Raw genomic sequence first — 21,121 nt, forward strand, 5'->3', positions numbered from 1 at the left:
CTCATCCTGGGAATTCTTCCAAAGTAAATTGCTCTCTCTCATGCACAGATTTATCCCATCTCGTCTTCAGTTGTCATACCCTTCCTCCCGTCCATGGTACACGGAATCTTGTGGTGAGGCTATTGCCCAGAAACAACTTGCTTTCGTCTCCTGGAAAGCAAATCCAACGGAAGGAAATCTCATTTCCTTTCACAAAGCCCGAAACAAGTGTGTGTCCACCCTCAGGAGAGCCAGGAAACAATATCTCTCCGTTCTCAGGACCGAACTCTCTTATCTGTCTCCCTCTTCCAAATCCTGGTGGCGTCTGGTCAAATCTGTTTCTGGTGTTTGTTCCCCCTCCATCCCCTCCCTCACCTCAAATGGCCACACGGCTGACTCCGCACGTGAAAAAGCTGAATGCCTCAACTCTGTGTTTGCCTCTAAATATTGTGTCCCAAACCCATCCCTCTCTGTACCCACCGTACCCAGTCGTACCCAGCTGCTCCTGGACTCTGTGTCCTTTCCTCCTGGCAAGGTGGAAAAGTTTCTGTCAACCCTCGACTCGGATTCTGCAACTGGACCTGACGGCATCAGCCCACGGGTCCTAAAATCCTGTTCTTCCGCTCTTTCACTCCCTCTCTCTGTTCTCTTCACCCTCTCTTTTGCTCAAGGTCATCTTCCATCTGCTTGGAAATCTGCCAACATCACCGCTTTGCACAAAAAAGGTGCAAAAACAGATCCCAGCAACTACAGACCAATCAGCCTTCTCCCAATTATCAGCAAAGTCATGGAATCCATCATTGCTTCAGATATGAAATCTTTCCTCTTCTCCAATGGCTTGATCTCTGATCATCAATTTGGTTTCAGACCTGATCACTCTACTCTGGACTTGCTGCTTCTGCTTTCTCAACAATGGATGGAGGTCCTCAATGCCAAACAGGAAATTAGAGCAGTCTCCCTTGACATATCACGTGCCTTCGATACGGTCTGGCACCCCGCTCTGCTCACCAAACTCTCCTCTTTTGGTATCCATGGAAATCTCCACGCATGGCTGGCGGACTTCCTCTCTCGTCGTAGTCAACTTGTGGCCCTGAATGGGTTTCTCTCATCTCCTCTTCCTGTTCAGGCTGGAGTTCCACAAGGCAGTGTTCTGGGCCCTGTGCTTTTTCTGGTCTTCATCAATGATCTCTCTGACTCTCTTGAAAATCCTCTGTATCTCTTTGCTGATGACTCTACTCTCTGTCGCTCCATTCTTCATCCCTCAGATCGGCAGTCTGCAGCCTCCTCACTCTCTGCAGACCTGGGCAAAATCACAGACTGGGCAAACAAGTGGAACATGTCTTTCAATCCTGACAAATCTCACACTCTTACGATGTCTCTCCGAAAAGACCGACTGGACAACCCTGCCATCCACTTTCTGAATAATTCCTCTCCAAGAAGTTCTGTCACTCAAGCTTTTGGGTCTCACTATCTGCCATGATCTTTCCTGGGAAAACCACATTTCAAATCTGGCCTCCAAAGCCAGTCGCCGACTGGGCATCCTCCGTCGTGCGAAGTCCTTCCTTGGCACACCTGAGCTCCTCACCACATACAAGGCTTTCATCCGCAGCTCAATGGAATACTGCTCTCCCCTCTGGGCTGGTGCTCCTGCCTCACACCTAGCTCGTCTTCACGCTGTTGAAACCAAAGCATTGAGAATCATTGGAATCTCCCGCGATGAAGCTAACTCCAAGGGCCTCTCACTCACTCACCGCAGGCAGGTTGGTGGTCTTTCCGTCTTCTACCGACTCCTCTCTGGCCTTGCCCCCCCAGCTCTCTCTGGGCTCTGTCCCGCAAATATTCCTACAGTTCGCACAAGATCGAGGCCTAACACAGGATGTGTCTCATGGTTAAACTGCCAAAATCAAGACTCTCTGCTCACCTTCACTCCTTCATTCCTCTTTTCTCCCGCCTCTGGAACAAACTCCCTCACTCTCTTCAATCCCACTCCACCCTCCAGGTCTTTAAAACAGCTGTTCACCACCATCTCTTATCTTCCCCCATCCAAATCCTTGATCTTTTCTACCCCCGCTAATTTCACCCCAATTCCACTTTTTTGAAATACCAACTTCTGTCCTGGAAGTCCTTGGTGTCCTTGTGTTTTATACTTCTCCCTCCCCCCCTCTTCCCACGCCTCCTCCCCCCAAGCCCTCTCCCTTCCACACATCTCCCTGCTCTCAAATGTTGTGTTTGTGTGCTTCCCCTTCTCTCCCCATCTTGTCTTCCGCTCCCTCTTTTTATATATTTTGTTTGTCTGGTTGATTTGTTTGTGAAGTAAATCTTAGCTCTTTCACGAGCCTCGATTCAGTATACAAAAAAAAAAAAAAAAAAAAAAATTCCTGTGCCATAAATTCCCTCATTCTTCGGATAGGCAGTCAGCAGCCTCCTCCCTCTTTTCTTCCCATGTCCTTACTTTTCTCCCCCCCCCCCCCCCCCCCAAACCACCCAAACCGTTACTTTCTACTGTTATTTTTATTCTGCGAAATGGTCATGTTTTAGTATAAAACGGTCATGTTTTAGTAACTCAAGGTATCACGAGCTATGTGTGTGTACCTACCAAGGTGCCCCATAGGAAGGGAACAAGTGTCAATGGGTTCCTATATGAGGGAATTATAATTTTGGCCTATAAACTTGTGTCTGCATCATGTACAGACAAAGTTTTAAATACTGTATTCTGTACTGCAGCCGCAGGTGTCAGCGATGGAACCGCTTCTGCCGTCGTAAAGTGCGCCTTTATGTGAAGTCTCCGGCCTTTTACTGGGTGGTCATTGTCCTGGTCTTCCTCAACACGCTTACCATCGCATCTGAGCATCATAATCAGCCGGCTTGGCTCGCGTACATACAAGGTGTGGAGGCTTGTCTGTTTGTCTGTCCCTACACTACTTGTAAAGGAACTTTTGACTTAATACCCTCACACACACTCTCGGGGTTGATTCTTAACATAGAAAACGGTGTACAGTTGACTCAACATACACTGCGACTGACTGTTCACCAGACCAGGTAAGTCGACTGCAGTCATCCACAGGACTGGTATCTTACGTCGAGCAGATCAGACTGGCAGCAGCGACAGCTCATCTGCTTCTTTAAGGTCATGAATGAGCAAGTTTGGTGTCTCATATAGAGCAGCTAGACAATGATGGTGATATCGGTAAGGTAATGGGTTAAAGTCTTACACTTGTCAATTAAAAACATACCACGTGATATTGGACAGCATACTCCACAATGCCGTTATTGCTCTACGGAGTGGGTCACAAGTTCTAGAACCTATAATTGATTAACTGGCACACATTGCACTGTTGACATTATTTTACAAATCATGGAGTGAGGAGACGATGAGCAAAGCATGACAAATGTATCAAACAGATTTCAGGTAGTCTCTGTGAGAGCAATGTAGTAACAATAGAAGTCGATTAATCTGAAACAATGCTGACTGTTGTCCAGAATCACCCTCTCAGATGATCTCTAGTAGTCTCAGCAGTGAGTTTTGATGACTGTTTTCATCTTCTTCTTCTTTATTTTACAGCGTAGCCTATAAGGCAATGGCGGTTAAAACAGTGTTTGTCTGTCTGTATGTATGTTTGTCCTTTCTGCTGGCATTTTGCGGAAAATTCGTTTTCTCTGCAACCGTTGGTCCGATTCACACGACATTTTCACCATTGGAGCGCCTCCTCCTGTAGAATTAAAAAAAAAAGATAACTATGATATGATAGGTCACATGGTATGGCGCCATCTTGGAAAAAACGAAAAACGTTGCACCTCTATATCTCTGAAACTGCTCCATGGGAAAAATTGATAGGTGGCTCATTGGAAAGTACTACCCATGGGAATAACATATTGTCGTGTCGCCGGTAATTAAGATCACGGGCGGCAGATAGCCGAACGGTTTCTTTAACTCTGAGGCAAATAAGCTGAAAATTGTCAGTCAGTCCGTCATGCGCGGGCGAAGAAAACCAGGATGCTTAACTCAGACAGCCGCCACACGAGTTTTATTCCTCAAACCCACAAACACAGAAACGAGACAACGAAAATCAACAATACAGCAATTAAATGCAACAAATAATGGTTTAATGGAAATAAATGCAATACAATAAAAAAGGTTGAGGTAAAATAACTATTTGCTATTTTGAGGGACCCTTCACGCAGACACAAAAACAGACAAATGATAATGGAAAGATGAAAATAAAACAATGGTATTTTTCTTTTTCTACCGGCCGACATTGAGCTTGCTCCCCGAGGTCGTTGAAAGACGTCTGCAGTACGAGATGGCCCGACGCCGCGAGCGTGGGAAACGCCCCACCAATGGCGCTGAAACCCCCCATGTCGAAAACGCCCAGGCATGGGCAAGCAGTCAATCGGCCTTCTTTGTTCCCGCCGCCAAGCGAGACGCGGCTTCCAACTTCTCCGAACAGCTCTGCAGCCAACAACACCTCTGGTTCCAACGCTGCAAGGTTTTCTGGGCTCCGAACAGTTCTCCTCAAAACCTCCACACGAGCACATCCGGGACAAAGCATGACCGCCCACGATGAAAGTCAGCCGAGAGAGAGCGAGAGAAGGATTCTTCATCTTCTAATCTACTCGTTTTCTGATGTCACACCCACGTCACCCCGAACAATGGCAGAACTCTGCCGAATCATTCCATGGTCGGGCTCGACGAATGGTGAAGCTCGGGCCACGGTCTGCCGGCCACGATCGTTTGCACGCCCCTCGTCCCACTCTGGGGGTGTGGCCTTGTTCCTTTGTCGATTGGTGGGGCGGGGTTAATTTCCCGATCTGGAATGTTCGGCACTATGTCGGTTGTTGTGGTTAATGGGGCCGATTGCATGGCTGGCCGAGTGAATGTAAAAACATAAGGGAAAATCACAGGAGGCAATTACATACTGGGAATTATCCTTAAGCCCTATCTAACTAACACAAAACCACCCTCCGTGTGGTGACACGTAAACACTCTTAAACTCACTGTTTCCTTGCTTATGTCCATCGAGATGGGCTTCCTACTCGCATGCGATCCATGCTAATACTATACAATCCTACCTGTACTAGTGTACGTCATCACCTACCCCAACAAAGTAACAATATGTTCATGATGATGTCATCAGTACCTTCATTATGACATCATAAATCGACCAGTAGAACGGTTGATCCGATCAGAATGAAATTTCTCCGGCTACGCCATTGTTAGACTATCGGTTTTGTTTAATAGTGGCCAAAGGGTCATGGAGGTGCTCATGGAGGAGGTATTTCCTTTAATAAATCTCAACAAATATATTCTGAAGTCGGAACAAACTACTAATCAAAGAAGGTTGTTAAATCATTATAAGGAGCAGTAATGAAGACCATTTTTAACATCAAGATTGAATCTCCTGGAAGAGCTGGAATATCGAGCACAGCATGAATAGAACATGAAGAACACCAACAGCAGGGTACAACAGAGGGGAAGAAGCAAGTTCAGTCAAAAAACGGATAAGAGGGTGATATTGAGTGGAGAAAACACTAACCGGGAAGGAAGGTTTGGTTTAGGAGTGTTAATGAGGGTAGAAACGATCATGAGAATGAATGGGGGTTGACCTGAGGAGGTGGGTAACAGCCATCTTTATATGCCTTGGAGGGAACTATTTTGTTGAATTTCCTATATAAGTACCTCAAGGTGCTAAGTTACTGCTTAAATATTCTTGACATGTCATGTTCAGGTTTATCTGTCCTCAGGCACAGCAAACAAACTCTTACTGGCACTCTTCACCATTGAGATGATCTTCAAAATGTACAGCCTTGGCCTACAGGCCTACTTTGTGTCACTGTTTAATCGCTTTGACTGCTTCGTCGTGCTCGGGGGCATCTTGGAGACCATTCTGGTGGAGTTGCAGGTCATGCTCCCGCTGGGAATCTCGGTTCTACGCTGTGTCCGACTTCTTCGCATCTTCAAGGTCACCAAGTGAGGCAACCCTCTCATGGATTGACTTGTTTAAGCTCTTTGTGAGATTGAAGCTGCTCAATATTACTTTAATTCACAGAAGAGAAATCCAGTTATTTTTTATTGTGAGAAGATCGCGTGCATTGAGGGAGAGGTCACAAAGGCCTCATAGGTCATACTATTGCTGAGATAAAAAGACTATTCTTTCTTTTAACTCCATAAAACTTTTTCGGTGTCCTGCTTAATGATCCACCTAATTAACATTTTTTCTGGGGATACCGTTTTGCCCAAGGTACTGGGCAGCTCTGAGCAACCTGGTGGCTTCCCTGCTGAACTCGATGCGCTCCATTGCCTCCCTGCTACTCCTTCTCTTTCTTTTCATCATCATATTCTCACTCCTCGGAATGCAGCTTTTTGGCGGGAAGTTCAACTTTGACGAGACGCAAACCAAGCGAAGCACTTTTGATACTTTTCCGCAGGCCCTGCTCACCGTGTTCCAGGTGAGGAAGTCTTTCCATCTTTCTGCCTCACACTTTTCTCCACCCACCCTACAAATTCCATCTTGTTTATAAATCCATGGATCTACTGTAATCTATCCTTTAAGGCTTATGAAGGAGATTGTACATATAATTACATGCAGACCAAGTTATAAGGACTTTTACTTGACTTTAGTAGACAATGGACAAATCAAAATAGTGTATTGGATTTAAACTTGGAATCCTCAACATCTAATTAATAGCCATGACGGAGTACTTGGTACATTTGAGGAAACATGCAAGCAGCAATGTGGGTTCCCAATGAAATTCTGATTGGATAGGTAGCTAGATAGCGATGGTTCAGTTAGTACAATGACCTATTTAATGAGGGAACTGACCTTGAGGACCTTGTTAATGAGAGAACTGACCCTGATGACCTTGTAAATGAGGGAACTGACCCTGATGACCATGTAAACGAGGGAACTGACCCTGATGACCTTGTAATTTAGGGAACTGACCCTGATGACCTTGTAAATGAGGGAACTGACCCTGATTACCTTGTAAATGAGGGAACTGACCCTGATGACCTTGATGAGGGAACTGACCCTGATGACCTTGTAAATGCAGGAACTGACCCTGATGACCTTGTAAATGAGGGCACTGACCCTGATGACCTTGTTAATGAGGGAACTGACCCTGATGACCTTGTAAATTAGGGAACTGACCCTGTTGACCTTGTTAATGAGGGAACTGACCCTGATGACCTTGTTTATGAGGGAACTGACCCTGATTACCTTGTTAATGAGGGAACTGACCCTGATGACCTTGTAAATGAGGGAACTGACCCTGCTGACCTTGTAAATGAGGGAACTGACCCTGATGACCATGTAAACGAGGGAACTGACCCTGATGACCTTGTAATTTAGGGAACTGACCCTGATGACCTAGTAAATGAGGGAACTGACCCTGATGACCTTGTAAATGAGGGAACTGACCCTGATCTTGTTAATGAGGGAACTGACCCTGATGACCTTGTAAATGAGGGAACTGACCCTGATGACCTTGTAAATGAGGGAACTGTCCCTGCTGACCTTGTAAATGAGGGAACTGGCCCTGATGACTTTGTAAATGAGTGAACTGACCCTGATGACCTTGTAAATGAGGGAACTTACCCTGATGACCTTGTAAATTAGGGAACTGACCCTGATGACCTTGTAAATGAGGGAACTGACCCTGATGACATTGTTTATGAGGGAACTGACCCTGATTACCTTGTAAATGAGGGAACTGACCCTGATGACCATGTAAATGAGGGAACTGACCCTGATGACCATGTAAATGAGGGAACTGACCCTGATGACCTTGTAAATGAGGGAACTGACCCTGGTGACCTTGTTAATGAGGGAACTGACCCTGATGACCTTGTAAATGAGGGAACTGACCCTGATGACCTTGTAAATGAGGGAACTGACCCTGATGACCCTGTTAATGAGGGAACTGACCCTGATGACCTTGTTAATGAGGGAACTGACCCTGATGACCTTGTAAATGAGGGAACTGACCCTGATGACCCTGTTAATGAGGGAACTGACCCTGTTGCCAAGCTTTGAACTTGACCCATCACCCTTTAACACATGTTTCAAAAATCCTTGTTACCTATGCCACCGAAAGTAGATGGAGGTTATGTGTTCACCCCTGTCTGTCTGTCTGTCTGTCTGTTGGTCTGTCTCTGAGCGGGATATCTCAAAACGTTGTGGACAGATTAGAACAAAATTTGGTGAACAGGCTGAATGTGTGACATGGACGAATTGATTCGATTTTGGTAAAGATCCGGATCTGGATATTACAATTCTTTTTAATTTTTTAAAGTCAGTCTTCACCATTAAAGAGATGGGGCGACAGGTAAAGACGGGTGACGGGTAAAGTGCAAAGCTTGGCAACAGAGTCAGTTCCCTCATTAACAGGGTCATCAGGGTCAGTTCCCTCATTTACAAAGTCATCAGGGTCAGTTCCATTATTAACATGGTCATTAGGGTCAGTTCCCTCATTTACAAGGTCATCAGGGTCAAAACAATATATAGCACGATATCTCGAAAGGTTACGGACGAGTTGACAAAACTAGGTAGATGGGTTGGGTAGGTGACAAGAAGATTTTGATTTCAGATTTTGTTTTTCCCTTTTCTTTTTCTTTTTCACAATTTCGGTTCAGTTCCGGATCCAGAGATGGCCTATCAGTGGGATACAAAATGTAACCTATTCAGCCTGGTGGAGGTTTGCACTCTACTGAGTGCCGTTCTAGTATTTTATATTTTTTATCATTGCAGTGAACTGCCATCATTTCCCATTCATTTTATATTTTATTGAGGCTGTTTATAGTTCTCACATGGTACTTTTATAGATGCGCAAGTGAAAGGCTTGAGAGGCCTCTGAGAGCGGTAATAATCCATCGTAAAAAGGAAAGTGAAAAGGTGATATAAAATGAGCATATCTCATAAAAAATGAGATTGAAATGGAGCATGAGTCTCAGGGCTTTGATGAGAATCCAAGCGAAGCGTACACTCCTCTCAGATTGCTCCTGCTGCATGTGCAATGGAAGGCCTTTCCATTGCCCGGAGGTTTGATAAGCGAGGATTAACGGTTGCCATGTCTTACGGATGCGACAGAGCCTGCTAGCTTTCCAAGAAAGACATTTATATTCCAAAGAACCAGCTGAGAGAGGGTCGGTGAAGCAGGACGAGACGATGTAAAAACTTTCATTTTTGTGCAGATCGCTGCCGTACGGAAAATAAAGGAAAGATTATCGTACAATCCTATACAAGGAAACGTAACACACCAAAATAGGATGTCTCATGTTGCATTGTGAGCCTGGTGTTGGCTTAGCGGTTAGGGTGCCGGCTTGGGATCCTAGGATCCTGGGTTTGAATCCCGGTCAATCGCTGAATTAACACCAGGGGGGTGGACTCAGCCTGTCATCCTTCCGAGGTCAGCAAATGGAGTACCAGGTCACTGGTAAATTCCGTGTTTGTCGCAAGAGGCGACTAACATGGTTGGTGGCAGGAAGGGCATCCGGCCATAAAACATTGCTTCAAAAAAGGGGACCACGGTGCCCGGAAAAGGCCAACCCCTGCTCTGCGGGGAAAAATGGCCTCTGAAGGCGGTTCTTTCTTCTTTCATGCTGCATCGTCCCCAAGTGTGATCTCCCCTGTCCGCATTCCTAATGTTCAGCTGGGAAGGAAATGCCAAACTATCTTGTGTGTTCCATCCCTTAAGGCTACTTCGTTACCACCTCTTTTCCCGTTCAGAGAAAAAAGATTTGGGATTGGGATTTAACACCGATTACATTTTTCTTCTCGCCTATCTCATTAAAATTATAGGCACGGATTATGTAGCCTTGGAGAGGGCCCAATGGCGCACTCTTGTGAAAGTTAGTATGGTCCAGTTGTCACCTCCAATAAGACGACGTTGATGCCACTACACGAGGACAGTAGTGTTAGTCAAATGGAATTCCCTTAGGGATCGAACTCGTAATCAGAATACTAACAATTGGTATTAAGAATGAAGTCAAAATCAAATTTTAGTAGTAGGTTGTAGACAGCAACCACTCAGGGTAGTACTACTGTGCTGACGTAGAGCATTTAAGTGGTGCCCTGAACCATCTTACACTCTCTGTGTCAGGATTGCTGGTCTTACCTGGCTAGCTTCAACCTCTCTTTCTCGAAAACAACCATCATACACTTTTCATCATACACTTTTCTTCTCTTTTATTTAAGGCCTGGCCTCGATGAGGACTTTATAGTCCGTGACTGGAGCCTTCAACATAAAATAAATAAATAAATAAAATGTTCCAAAGAGTAATTTGGATGATGTGAAGTATGCCAACCTGCAACGGTGAGGTTCTTCTGCTCACTGCCTGTGCATGTCGCATCTCCTGCTTGAGCAGCGCATTAAGTGATGAGGTTCTTCCACAGATCCTTACAGGTGAAGACTGGAATGCAGTGATGTATGACGGAATAATGGCGTACGGGGGTCCTTCATCTTCCGGCATGCTTGTGTGCATTTACTTTATCATCCTGTTCATCTGTGGAAACTGTATCCTTGCCGTGCCGTGAGCTATAGCAAGGTGGATTATTAATGGGATCTAATATAACGCTCGACAAATGCTGCACGCAATCCATGTGCATTGTTGATAAATAATCTATATGCTAAATAAGTTCCTATGTTTTGAGAGTTATGTTGAATGGAGCAACTTTTGTCACATGGAGATGCAATCAAATCTTTATCAAGTTGATGCCTGCAGGGATGAAGGAGCCCCACACAACCCTTCCCCTTCTGCTCCCACCCTGAATGGTCCAGCTCTATCTGCTCCCTCAGCCCTCTGACTCTCCCCAGCTCTCCTCCAAGATGGACACATTTTTCCAACAACTCCCTATTGTTTAAACTCTCAAAATGCAGGCTTTTTGAACACCTGCACTCTTTCATTCATCTTTTTCCCTCAAGCGGAACTGCCTTCCCGAGAAGGTTCCATCACACTTTTCTTTTGAGGGCTTCAAGTAGGTGTTGTGCCGTCATCTCATGTCATCTCCCATCCATACCCGCAATCTTTTCTACCCCACTTATCCTAACGAACCCAAGCATCTTACTTGCAGGTTATGGATACTGTGTTCCTTCCCTCCTCTCTCTCTCTCTCTCTCTCTCTCTCTCTCTCTCTCTCTCTCTCTATCTCTCTCTATCTCTCTCTATCTCTCTCTATCTCTCCCTATCTCTCTCTATCTCTCTCTCTCTCTGTCTCTCTCTATCTCTCTCGCTCTCTCTCTCTCTCTCTATCTCTCTCTCTCTCTCGCTCTCTCTCTCTCTCTCTATCTCTATCTCTATCTCTCTCTCTCTATCTCTCCCTCTATCTCTCTCTCTCTATCTCTCCCTCTATCTCTCCCTCTCTCTCCATCTCTCTCTCTCTCTCTCTCTCTCTCTCTCTCTCTCTCTCTCTCTCTCTCTCTCTCTCTATCTCTATCTCTATCTCTATCTCTATCTCTATCTCTATCTCTATCTCTTTATCTCTATCTCTATCTCTATCTCTCCTCTTTTTCCTGTTTGTTCATTCCCTTGATTCTTGTGGACAACTCTGCCCTCACTGCCCCACTGTCATGAGCCTCGATCTTGTGTACAGAAAAGTGGCGAGGTTCAAGAATGGGGGGAGTTGGGTGGAGATGAGAGGGGAAGGTCACAGAAGGAAACCTTGTGAAGGATGAAATGATTCTTTAATTGGCGTAATTATTTCTCTCCATTGGTGAACCATTGAACATGATGGGAACGCGCGAGTTTGCCTTGAGTTTTTTCAGACATTCTGTTGAACGTGTTCCTGGCCATTGCTGTGGACAACCTGGCTGACGCCGAGAGCCTCAACTCTGCGCAAAAGGAAGCCGAAGAGGAGAAGGCGTTGAAGAAAATTGCCAGGTGCGGCTAATGCAGAGATGATTGAGCATCCCGAGGAATTATATGATGATTTATGCCAACTCAATCCAAATTTTTAGATTGATACCTATCGCTGCCAACCACATCCGATACTGTGTGGATACGTCAATGGCTGAACTAGCTACTTCATTAGGATATAACTTTCTGCCCTGCGGTTAGGAAGGATCGCATGATCGGTTAGGAAGGATCGCATGATCGGTTAGGAAGGATCGCATGATCGGTTAGGAAGGATCGCATGATCGGTTAGGAAGGATCGCATGATCGGTTAGGAAGGATCGCATGATCGGTTAGGATGGATCGCATGATCGGTTAGGATGGATCGCATGATCGGTTAGGAAGGATCGCATGATCGGTTAGGAAGGATCGCATGATCGTTTAGGAAGGATCGCATGATCGCATTTACTCAAGCCAAACATACTTGGTTTGAAAGGTGTACAGATATTCTATTACCAATTTGCAATCGGTCACTGGCTTTGACACCAATACAAATTTCTGTTACAGACCCTAGGCTTCAAAAAGCTACATATATCGGAAAAAAACAGTTTCAAATGGATCTCCTCGTCGCCATTAGAGCATTTAAATTGCATCAGATGTGGCAATAAATGTGAAATGTTGCTCCCAGTTTTCCGGCTCGATGACGGAAGACGCCATTTGTATTTTTGCCACTTCCATCCCTACCCCGTTTAGAATCTCATGCGGGCAACTTGCTTGTAATTGACAATGCAGTGTATAAATAAATTGTGTATTTAATATGAACATTATTCTTTTCTTTTGTTTAGGCTCAAGGTGGATGTCAATGACCTTCAATATGACAGAGAAAAGGTTGAAAATGGCAACCGACCTTGTCAGGACATTGTCAAGGTGCTGTGGATGTTTTCATCGTGTTTCTGTTTTTCTCTCTTCAAGAACGCAAGGGCTGGTTCGTAAAGACGGTTCGTAAAGCTCAGAGGGATGTAAAACGGAATCCCTCTTGAGGAAACTGTAATGACCTGGAGGACGTGAGGGAACCTCATTGCAATTTCTGTTGAATCTTTATTACCAATTACACAACCACATGAAATCTCATTAATAACTACAGTAAAATTGGAAATGAGATTCCTGGAATATCCCATGCGTCACTGAGGTTTCACCATCAACAAATCAGGTGCATCTCCATGATACAGCTCATCAATCAATGTGCACCAATTAATCGGTCGAGAGTTTGAGGCAAATCTTATGGAAACCCAATCGTTTCATTTTGGTGGTTCATCTACTGAAAAAAACGAGACCAATTGTCTATCAACGGGGTAGCTGGAGAAATTTCATACTGATCAGATCAAGCGTTCTACTTGTCGATGTATGACGTCATAATGAATGCACTAACGACATCATCATTAACAGCTGCTATTCCCCATGGGGAGTACTTTACAATGATCCACCTTTCATTTTTTTCTATGGAGCGGCTTCAGAGATGTAGACGTGCAAAGTTTTTCAGTTTTTCCAAGATGGCGCCCGTATCACGTGACCTATGACGTCATAATTATCATTAAATAATTATACAGGAGGAGGTGTTCCTATGGTGAAACATTCGTGTCAATTGGACCAACGTTTGCAGAGAAAACGAATTTTCTGCAAAATGCCGGCGGAAGGGACATACTTACATACATACGGACAGACAAACGCTATTCTAGATGGCATTGCCCCCACTGGGCTAAACCATACCATAAAAACATTGCACTATGGGCCACACCATACCATAAAAACATTGCACTATGGGCTACACCATACCATAAAAACATTGCCCCAATGGGCTACACCATACCATAAAAACATTGCCCCAATGGGCTACACCATACCATAAAAACATTGCCCCCACGGGCTACACCATACCATAAAAACATTGCCCCACGGACTACACCATACCATAAAAACATTGCCCCACGGGTTACACCATACCATAAAAACATTGCCCTATGGGCTACTCCATACCATAAAAACATTGCCCTATGGGCTACACCATACCATAAAAACATTGCCCCACGGGCTACACCATTCCATAAAAACATTGCCCCACAGGCTACACCATACCATAAAAACATTGCCCCACGGGCTACACCATACCATAAAAACATTGCCCTATGGGCTACACCATACCATAAAAACATTGCCCCACGGGCTACACCATACCATAAAAACATTGCCCCACGGGCTACACCATACCATAAAAACATTGCCCCAATCGGCTACACCATACCATAAAAACATTGCCCCACTGGGCTACACCATACCATAAAAACATTGCCCCATGGGTTACACCATACCATAAAAACATTGCCCTATGGGCTACACCATACCATAAAAACATTGCCCTATGGGCTACACCATACCATAAAAACATTGCCCCACGGGCTACACCATACCATAAAAACATTGCCCCACGGGCTACACCATACCATAAAAACATTGCCCCATGGGCTACACCATACCATAAAAACATTGCCCCATGGGCTACACCATACCATAAAAACATTGCCCCATGGGCAACACCATACCATAAAAACATTGCCCCATGGGCTACACCATACCTTAAAAACATTGCCCTATGGGCTTCACCATAGCATAAAAACATTGCCCCACGGGCTACACCATACCATAAAAACATTGCCCTATGGGCTACACCATACCATAAAAACATTGCCCCATGGGCTACACCATACCATAAAAACATTGCCCCACGGGCTACACCATGCCATAAAAATATTGCCCCAAGGGCTACACCATACCATAAAAACATTGCCCCATGGGCTACACCATACCATCAAAACATTGCCCCATGAGCTACACCATACCTTAAAAACATTGCCCTATGGGCTACACCATAGCATAAAAACATTGCCCCACGGGCTACACCATACCATAAAAACATTGCCCTATGGGCTACACCATACCATAAAAACATTGCCCCATGGGCTACACCATACCTTAAAAACATTGCCCTATGGGCTACACCATAGCATAAAAACATTGCCCCACGGGCTACACCATACCATAAAAACATTGCCCTTTGGGCTACACCATACCATAAAAACATTGCCCCATGGGCTACACCATACCTTAAAAACATTGCCCTATGGGCTACACCATACCATAAAAACATTGCACTATGGGCTGCACCATACCATAAAAACATTGCACTATGGGCTACACCATACCATAAAAACATTGCCCCAATGGGCTACACCATACCATAAAAACATTGCCCCAATGGGCTACACCACACCATAAAAACATTGCCCCACGGGCTACACCATACCATAAAAACATTGCCCCACAGACTACACTATACCATAAAAACATTGCCCTATGGGCTACACCATACCATAAAAACATTGCCCCAATGGGCTACACCATACCATAAAAACATTGCCCCACTGGGCTACACCATACCATAAAAACATTGCCCCACGGGTTACACCGTACCATAAAAACATTGCCCTATGGGCTACACCATACCATAAAAACATTGCCCCATGGGCTACACCATACCATAAAAACATTGCCCCACGGGCTACACCATACCATAAAAACATTGCCCCACGGGCTACACCACACCATAAAAACATTGCCCTATGGGCTACACCATACCATAAAAACATTGCCCTATGGGCTACACCATCCCATAAAAACATTGCCCCACGGGCTACACCATACCATAAAAGCATTGCCCCACGAGCTACACCATACCATAAAAACATTGCCCCATGGGCTACACCATACCATAAAAACATTGCCCCACGGGCTCCACCATACCATAAAAACATTGCCCCATGGGCTACACCATACCTTAAAAACATTGCCCTATGGGCTACACCATAGCATAAAAACATTGCCCCACGGCTACACCATACCATAAAAACATTGCCCCATGGGCTACACCATACCATAAAAACATTGCCCCACGGGCTACACCATACCATAAAAACATTGCCCCATGGGCTACACCATACCATAAAAACATTGCCCCATGGGCTACACCATACCATAAAAACATTGCCCCACGGGCTACACTATACCATAAAAACATTGCCCTATGGGCTACACCATACCATAAAAACATTGCCCTATGGGCTACACCATAAAAACATTGCCACAAACACCTCTAAATGTCCATCAGTTACATGGAAAATGATGTGCACTCGCAAAGACCATGTGGGCCATCATATCCGTGTGACGTTTCCATCTGGGCTTTTCTGTACACCTCTGTCCTGTAAGGCTGGGAAACAAACTACAACAACAACAAACTCCAGGACAAAAAACCGTTTTAATAATTTATTGCTTCTTAGCTTCAGTAGCAACTCTTTCCCGTGATCTCAGCTAGTGAGAGCAACGAATGCAATGAAAGGCATCTTGAGGTAGTCTGAATTCGGGATTCCAGGTTGTAGAAATAGTAGGAAGTACGGTATAGATAATACTTGTAATCACCTTTCGGCATAATCTCATCTCCGATTACAAATGTTGGAGACTGAGCCACGATGGATGGAATCTATAGAACATTGATCGAAGTATGCTAACCACGAGGGGAAGCAAGGTGTAGCTGGCATTTCTAACATTGACCTCTTCATCCAAGTCTCTTTTGCTCCAACAGAGGGTTTCCCCCCCCCCCCCCGGCCCCCCCCCCCCTCCCGAAAGGTCATCTCCTCGCTTCCCACAGAGGTTAGCATACTTCCATGAACGTTATATTGATTGCATCCATTGTTATATCTGTCTGGCAATGCAGAATGGCACTGGCCTTTTATGACTTAAAACTAGTTTTCCATTCGATTTTGATCCATAGTTTTTCTGGCTTTTTGGCCAAGTCAAAATTTTTTTCTACGTCATAGATGAGGTTTCACGATATTCAATCACCGAAGAGGTTATTTTTACCCCGGATGTGAGGTGAGGTTCAATGTAGAGATAAACAATTTCTCTGCAACCAACCGTTGGTCCAGTTGATGAAAAATTTTCACCTTGGAAGCGCCTCCTCCTGTAGAATTTTGTAATGACAATTAGGACGTCTTCGGTCATGTGGTACGGGCACCATCTTGGAAAAAGTAAAAAAAATTGCACCTCTATATCTCCGAAACCGCTCGATTTAAATTTTTTTAAAGGTACCTCATTCTAAAGTACCCCCTACGTGGAATACCATATGCCAATGATGATGTCATAGGTGCCTTCATTATGACGTCATCATTCGACAAGTACAAAACTTCATCTGATCAAGATGAAATTTCTTGAGTGTCATCTTGGGATGAATTGGTGGAGAAAAAAAAGAATGATGACGTCTTCGGTCACGTGGTTCAGCCGCCATCTTGGAAAAGGCAAAAAAAATTGCACCTCTATATCTCCGAAACCGCTGGATTGAAATAATTGAAAGGTACCTCATTGTAAAGTACCCCCCATGGGGAATAACATGCCGATGATGATGTCATAGGCGCCTTCATTATGACGTCATAGATTTACAAGTAGAATGCTTGATCCGATCAGTATGAAATTTCTTGAGCGTGATCTAGGGATATTTGGTCGAGAAAAAAAGAATTTGATGGCATCATCGGTCAAGTGGTTCGGCAGCCATATTTTTACGGAGGTATCCTGTAGGGCAATGCTGTCTGAAACGGTGTTTGTCCGTCCAGTGTATGTTTATGTCCCTCAAAAAACGTCCACCAATCAGAACTGAGGATCTGGTCACATGACAGGGGGACAGAAGATCCCTCACTCAGTAGATCCAAGCCCAGCTATGCCATTGTTACACTATCGGTCTTGTTACTCTGTCTGCTTGTATGACAGTCCAAAAAAAAAAAACCACCATCTTGGAAAAACCGAAAAACTTTGCACCTCTATATCTCCGAAAGTGCTGAATAGAAAAAATTGAGACATGGCTCATTGTAAAGAACTCTCCATGGGGAATAAAATATGTTAATGATGATGTCATAGGTGCCTCCATTATGACGTCATAATTCGACAAGTACAAAACTTCATCCGATAAAGATGAAATTTCTTGAGCATAATCTAGGAATAAATTAGTTTAGAAAAAAAGTAATGATAACGTCATCGGTCACGTGGTTGGGCCGCCATATTTGTTTTAACACAAAAGCCTTAAAAACCACTGAAAATACATCCTGGCGAGGGTTTGCGATCTCTGATTGCTCTTTCTTGTTTCAATTGAATTATATACATGAAAACTGTACAACACAAATTGCCTTCTTGCCACTTTCAAGAACCATCAGTTCAGCAGGACTTGGAGAAAATATTACGCCATTTTGCACCATCTCAAACATCTCAAGGGAAGGAGTATGGATGGTTTTGAGGGAGTTCATGGGGGTTACGGATATGGTGTGAGAAATGGAGAAGGTGAAAGGATTTTGGAGTTTACTGATGGAGCTGATTTGTTGATTTGTAATACTCAGTTCCAGAAAAAGGATAATAAGCTTGTTACATACACGTCAGGTGGGTCGACGACAACCGTTGACTACCTGATGGTGCGTAGGCGAGATAGGGGGCACCTCCGGGACACAAAGGTGATCCTTAAAGGAGGCTGTTTCACAGCACCACTTGGTTGTCTGCGACATAAGGGTGAAAGGTGCGAGGAGAGCTCGGCGGGTGAAGTACCAACCAAGAATGAAGGTGTGGAGGTTGAAAGAGGTGACAGTAAGGGAGGCATTAAAAGAGAGGCTGAGTAGGGTAGAGGATGATGTGGTTGAGCTTGAAAGTGGTTGGATGTCAATGAAAGCTAGTCTGTTGGGAGCCGTTGGTGAGGTATGTGGATGGACAAAAGGACCACCAAGGCACTCGGAAACATGGTGGTGGGATGATGAAGTTGGAAAGAGGATTGACGAGAAGAGGAAGAAGTTCAAGGAGTGGCAGAAGGCGAAGGGTACGGGAGCAGAAACAGCAGAGCATGAAAGTTATAAGGCAGCCAGGAAGGCTGCAAAGAAAGAGGTAGCAAAGGCGCAGGAGGCATGTCGGAAAATGTTCGGAGAACGCTTGGATTCGGAAGAGGGTCAGAAAGCAGTATTCAGGATTGCAAAGCACATAGCGAAAGAGAGGTGTGACGTGATGGGGGTGAGTTGCTTGAAGGATGAAGTGGGACAAATCGTTGTCGACCCAGATGGAATTAAAGGAAGATGGAAAAGATATATGGAAATGCTGTTGAATACAGAGAATGAATGGGATGGCAACATAGAGAGTAACCCAGTTTTAGGACCGGCAGAGAAGATAACTGAGAAGGAAGTTGAGGAAGCGATAAAATAAATGAAGAGTGGAAAAGCGGGAGGGCCGACGGGAGTTGTGGGAGATATGTTGAAGGCAGCAGGAAGTTGGGGTGTGAAGAGAATGACAGAGATCTGTAATCTGGTGGTGAAAGAAGGCCGCATTCCAGTGGATTGGGAACCGAGTACCCTCGTCCCTCTATACAAGGGGAAAGGTGCTCCTCTGGAGTGTGGCTCGTACCGAGCGATAAAGTTATTGGAGCATGGAATGAAGGTATTGGAAAGGGTGTTGGAGAGGAGGATAAGGAAGAAAGTGAAGATCGACGAAATGCAGTTTGGATTTATGCCAGGAAGAGGAATGACAGATGCGCTTTTCATTGTGAGGCAGTTGCAGGAGAAGTACATGGAGAAGAGGAAGAAGTTGTTTTTTGGGTTTGTTGATCTGGAGAAAGCATTCGATAGGGTTCCACGCAAAGTATTGACATGGGCATTGAGGAAGTTAGGAGTGGAGGAATGGTTGATCAGAGTAGTGATGGCAATGTACAAAAGAGCACGCACAGCTGTAAGGACGAAGGACGGGAACAGTGGTGAGTTTGAGGTGAAGGTGGGAGTGCATCAGGGGTCGGTACTAAGTCCACTACTATTTGTAGCTGTGATGGAGGTGCTGGCTCAGAACGTAAAGGAGGGTTTACCGTGGGAGTTGTTGTATGCAGATGATCTGGTGTTGATTGCGGAAAGTATGGATGGACTGAAGGAAAAGATGAACAAGTGGAAGGAATGTATGGAGACAAAAGGTCTGAAGGTGAATATCGGAAAGACGAAGGTGATGGCAAGTGGTAAAGCATGTGGTGAGGTGGAAAGAACTGGGAAGTGGGCGTGTGCTGTGTGCAGGAAGGGTGTCGGAGTGAACTCCATTCAATGTACAATGTGCGCTGAGTGGGTTCATCAAAAATGTAGTGGTCTGAGAGGGTCATTTACCAGTGTGGCAGCTACATTCAAATGTAAGGTGTGCACAGAGGGAGCTGCAGATGGAGGAAATGTTGAGTTGGATCTTGGAGACGGCGTGAAGCTGGAAGGTGTGAAAACATTTTGCTACCTCGGAGACATGCTGAATGGAGAAGGTGGATCAGACTCGGCAACGGTTGCTCGAGTGAGATGTGCATGGAAGAAGTTTCGGGAATTGAGTGGCGTGCTGATGAGGAAGAGAGTGTCGCTGAAGCTGAAGGGAAAGGTGTATGCTGCATGTGTGAGAAGTGTTATGATTTATGGGAGCGAGACATGGGTAATGAACGTAGAGCAGCAACGAAGGCTGGAAAGGGTGGAAATGCGAATGGTTCGATGGATGTGCGGAGTATCGTTGAGAGAGAGGAAGACAAATGATGAATTGCGAAAGATGATGGGAAATTGCCTGTGATTGATGCTGTGAAGAGGAACAGGCTGAGATGGTTTGGTCATGTGTTGAGGAAGGATGAAAGTGACTGGTTGAGAAGAGTGATGGAAATTGATGTAGAAGGAAGTAGAGGACGGGGAAGACCGAGAAAGACTTGGCTAAAGATAGTGGAAGAAGAAATGCGGGCAAGGGGGGTTAACCAGGAGAGATGCAGAAAATAGGGCAAAATGGAGAAGATTGTCATGGGGACAGCAAGGCTAACCCCCGCTCTAGCAGGGAAAATGGCCTTAAAATGCATGTTGTTGTTGTTGTCAACCAATCAAATTTTCCGCTTGCACTCTCTCCGTTGGGGAATATCGAGATTAAGACAAAATCTCGTCTGTAGGCCAAATAGATAGTGCTCAAAAATACAAAGCAAGAGTTTAAAATACCCTTCCCATGTTCTTTTTCTCAAGACTGTGTTGGGTGTAAAGTGTTCTTTGGACCCACTAGTTTGTGCAATTATTGATTGTTTATTTATTTATTGTTTTATTTTAATTATTTCATACAATAAATTCATTGTAAAGCATAATTCATTGCTTTTTTTTGAATACTGAATCGAGGCTCGTGAAAGAGCTAAGCTAAGCTTATTTCAGTT

At 44.8% G+C, this 21,121-nt stretch overlaps 1 protein-coding gene across 1 annotated transcript in view; it reads left to right on the top strand.

Annotated features, from left to right (window-relative positions):
* LOC137426005 (voltage-dependent L-type calcium channel subunit alpha-1D-like) overlaps positions 1–21,121 on the top strand; it is a 545,673-nt gene that overhangs the window by 339,032 nt on the left and 185,520 nt on the right. The window contains 6 exon segments of the mRNA XM_078775346.1: positions 2,704–2,864; positions 5,722–5,947; positions 6,219–6,426; positions 10,371–10,491; positions 11,739–11,853; positions 12,651–12,732. Coding sequence (XP_078631472.1) covers positions 2,704–2,864; positions 5,722–5,947; positions 6,219–6,426; positions 10,371–10,491; positions 11,739–11,853; positions 12,651–12,732 — 913 coding nt within the window.

The sequence above is a fragment of the Myxine glutinosa genome, chromosome 4 (genome assembly GCF_964187855.1).
Source record: "Myxine glutinosa chromosome 4, kmMyxGlut1.1, whole genome shotgun sequence".
In the NCBI taxonomy this organism is placed as follows: domain Eukaryota; kingdom Metazoa; phylum Chordata; class Myxini; order Myxiniformes; family Myxinidae; genus Myxine; species Myxine glutinosa.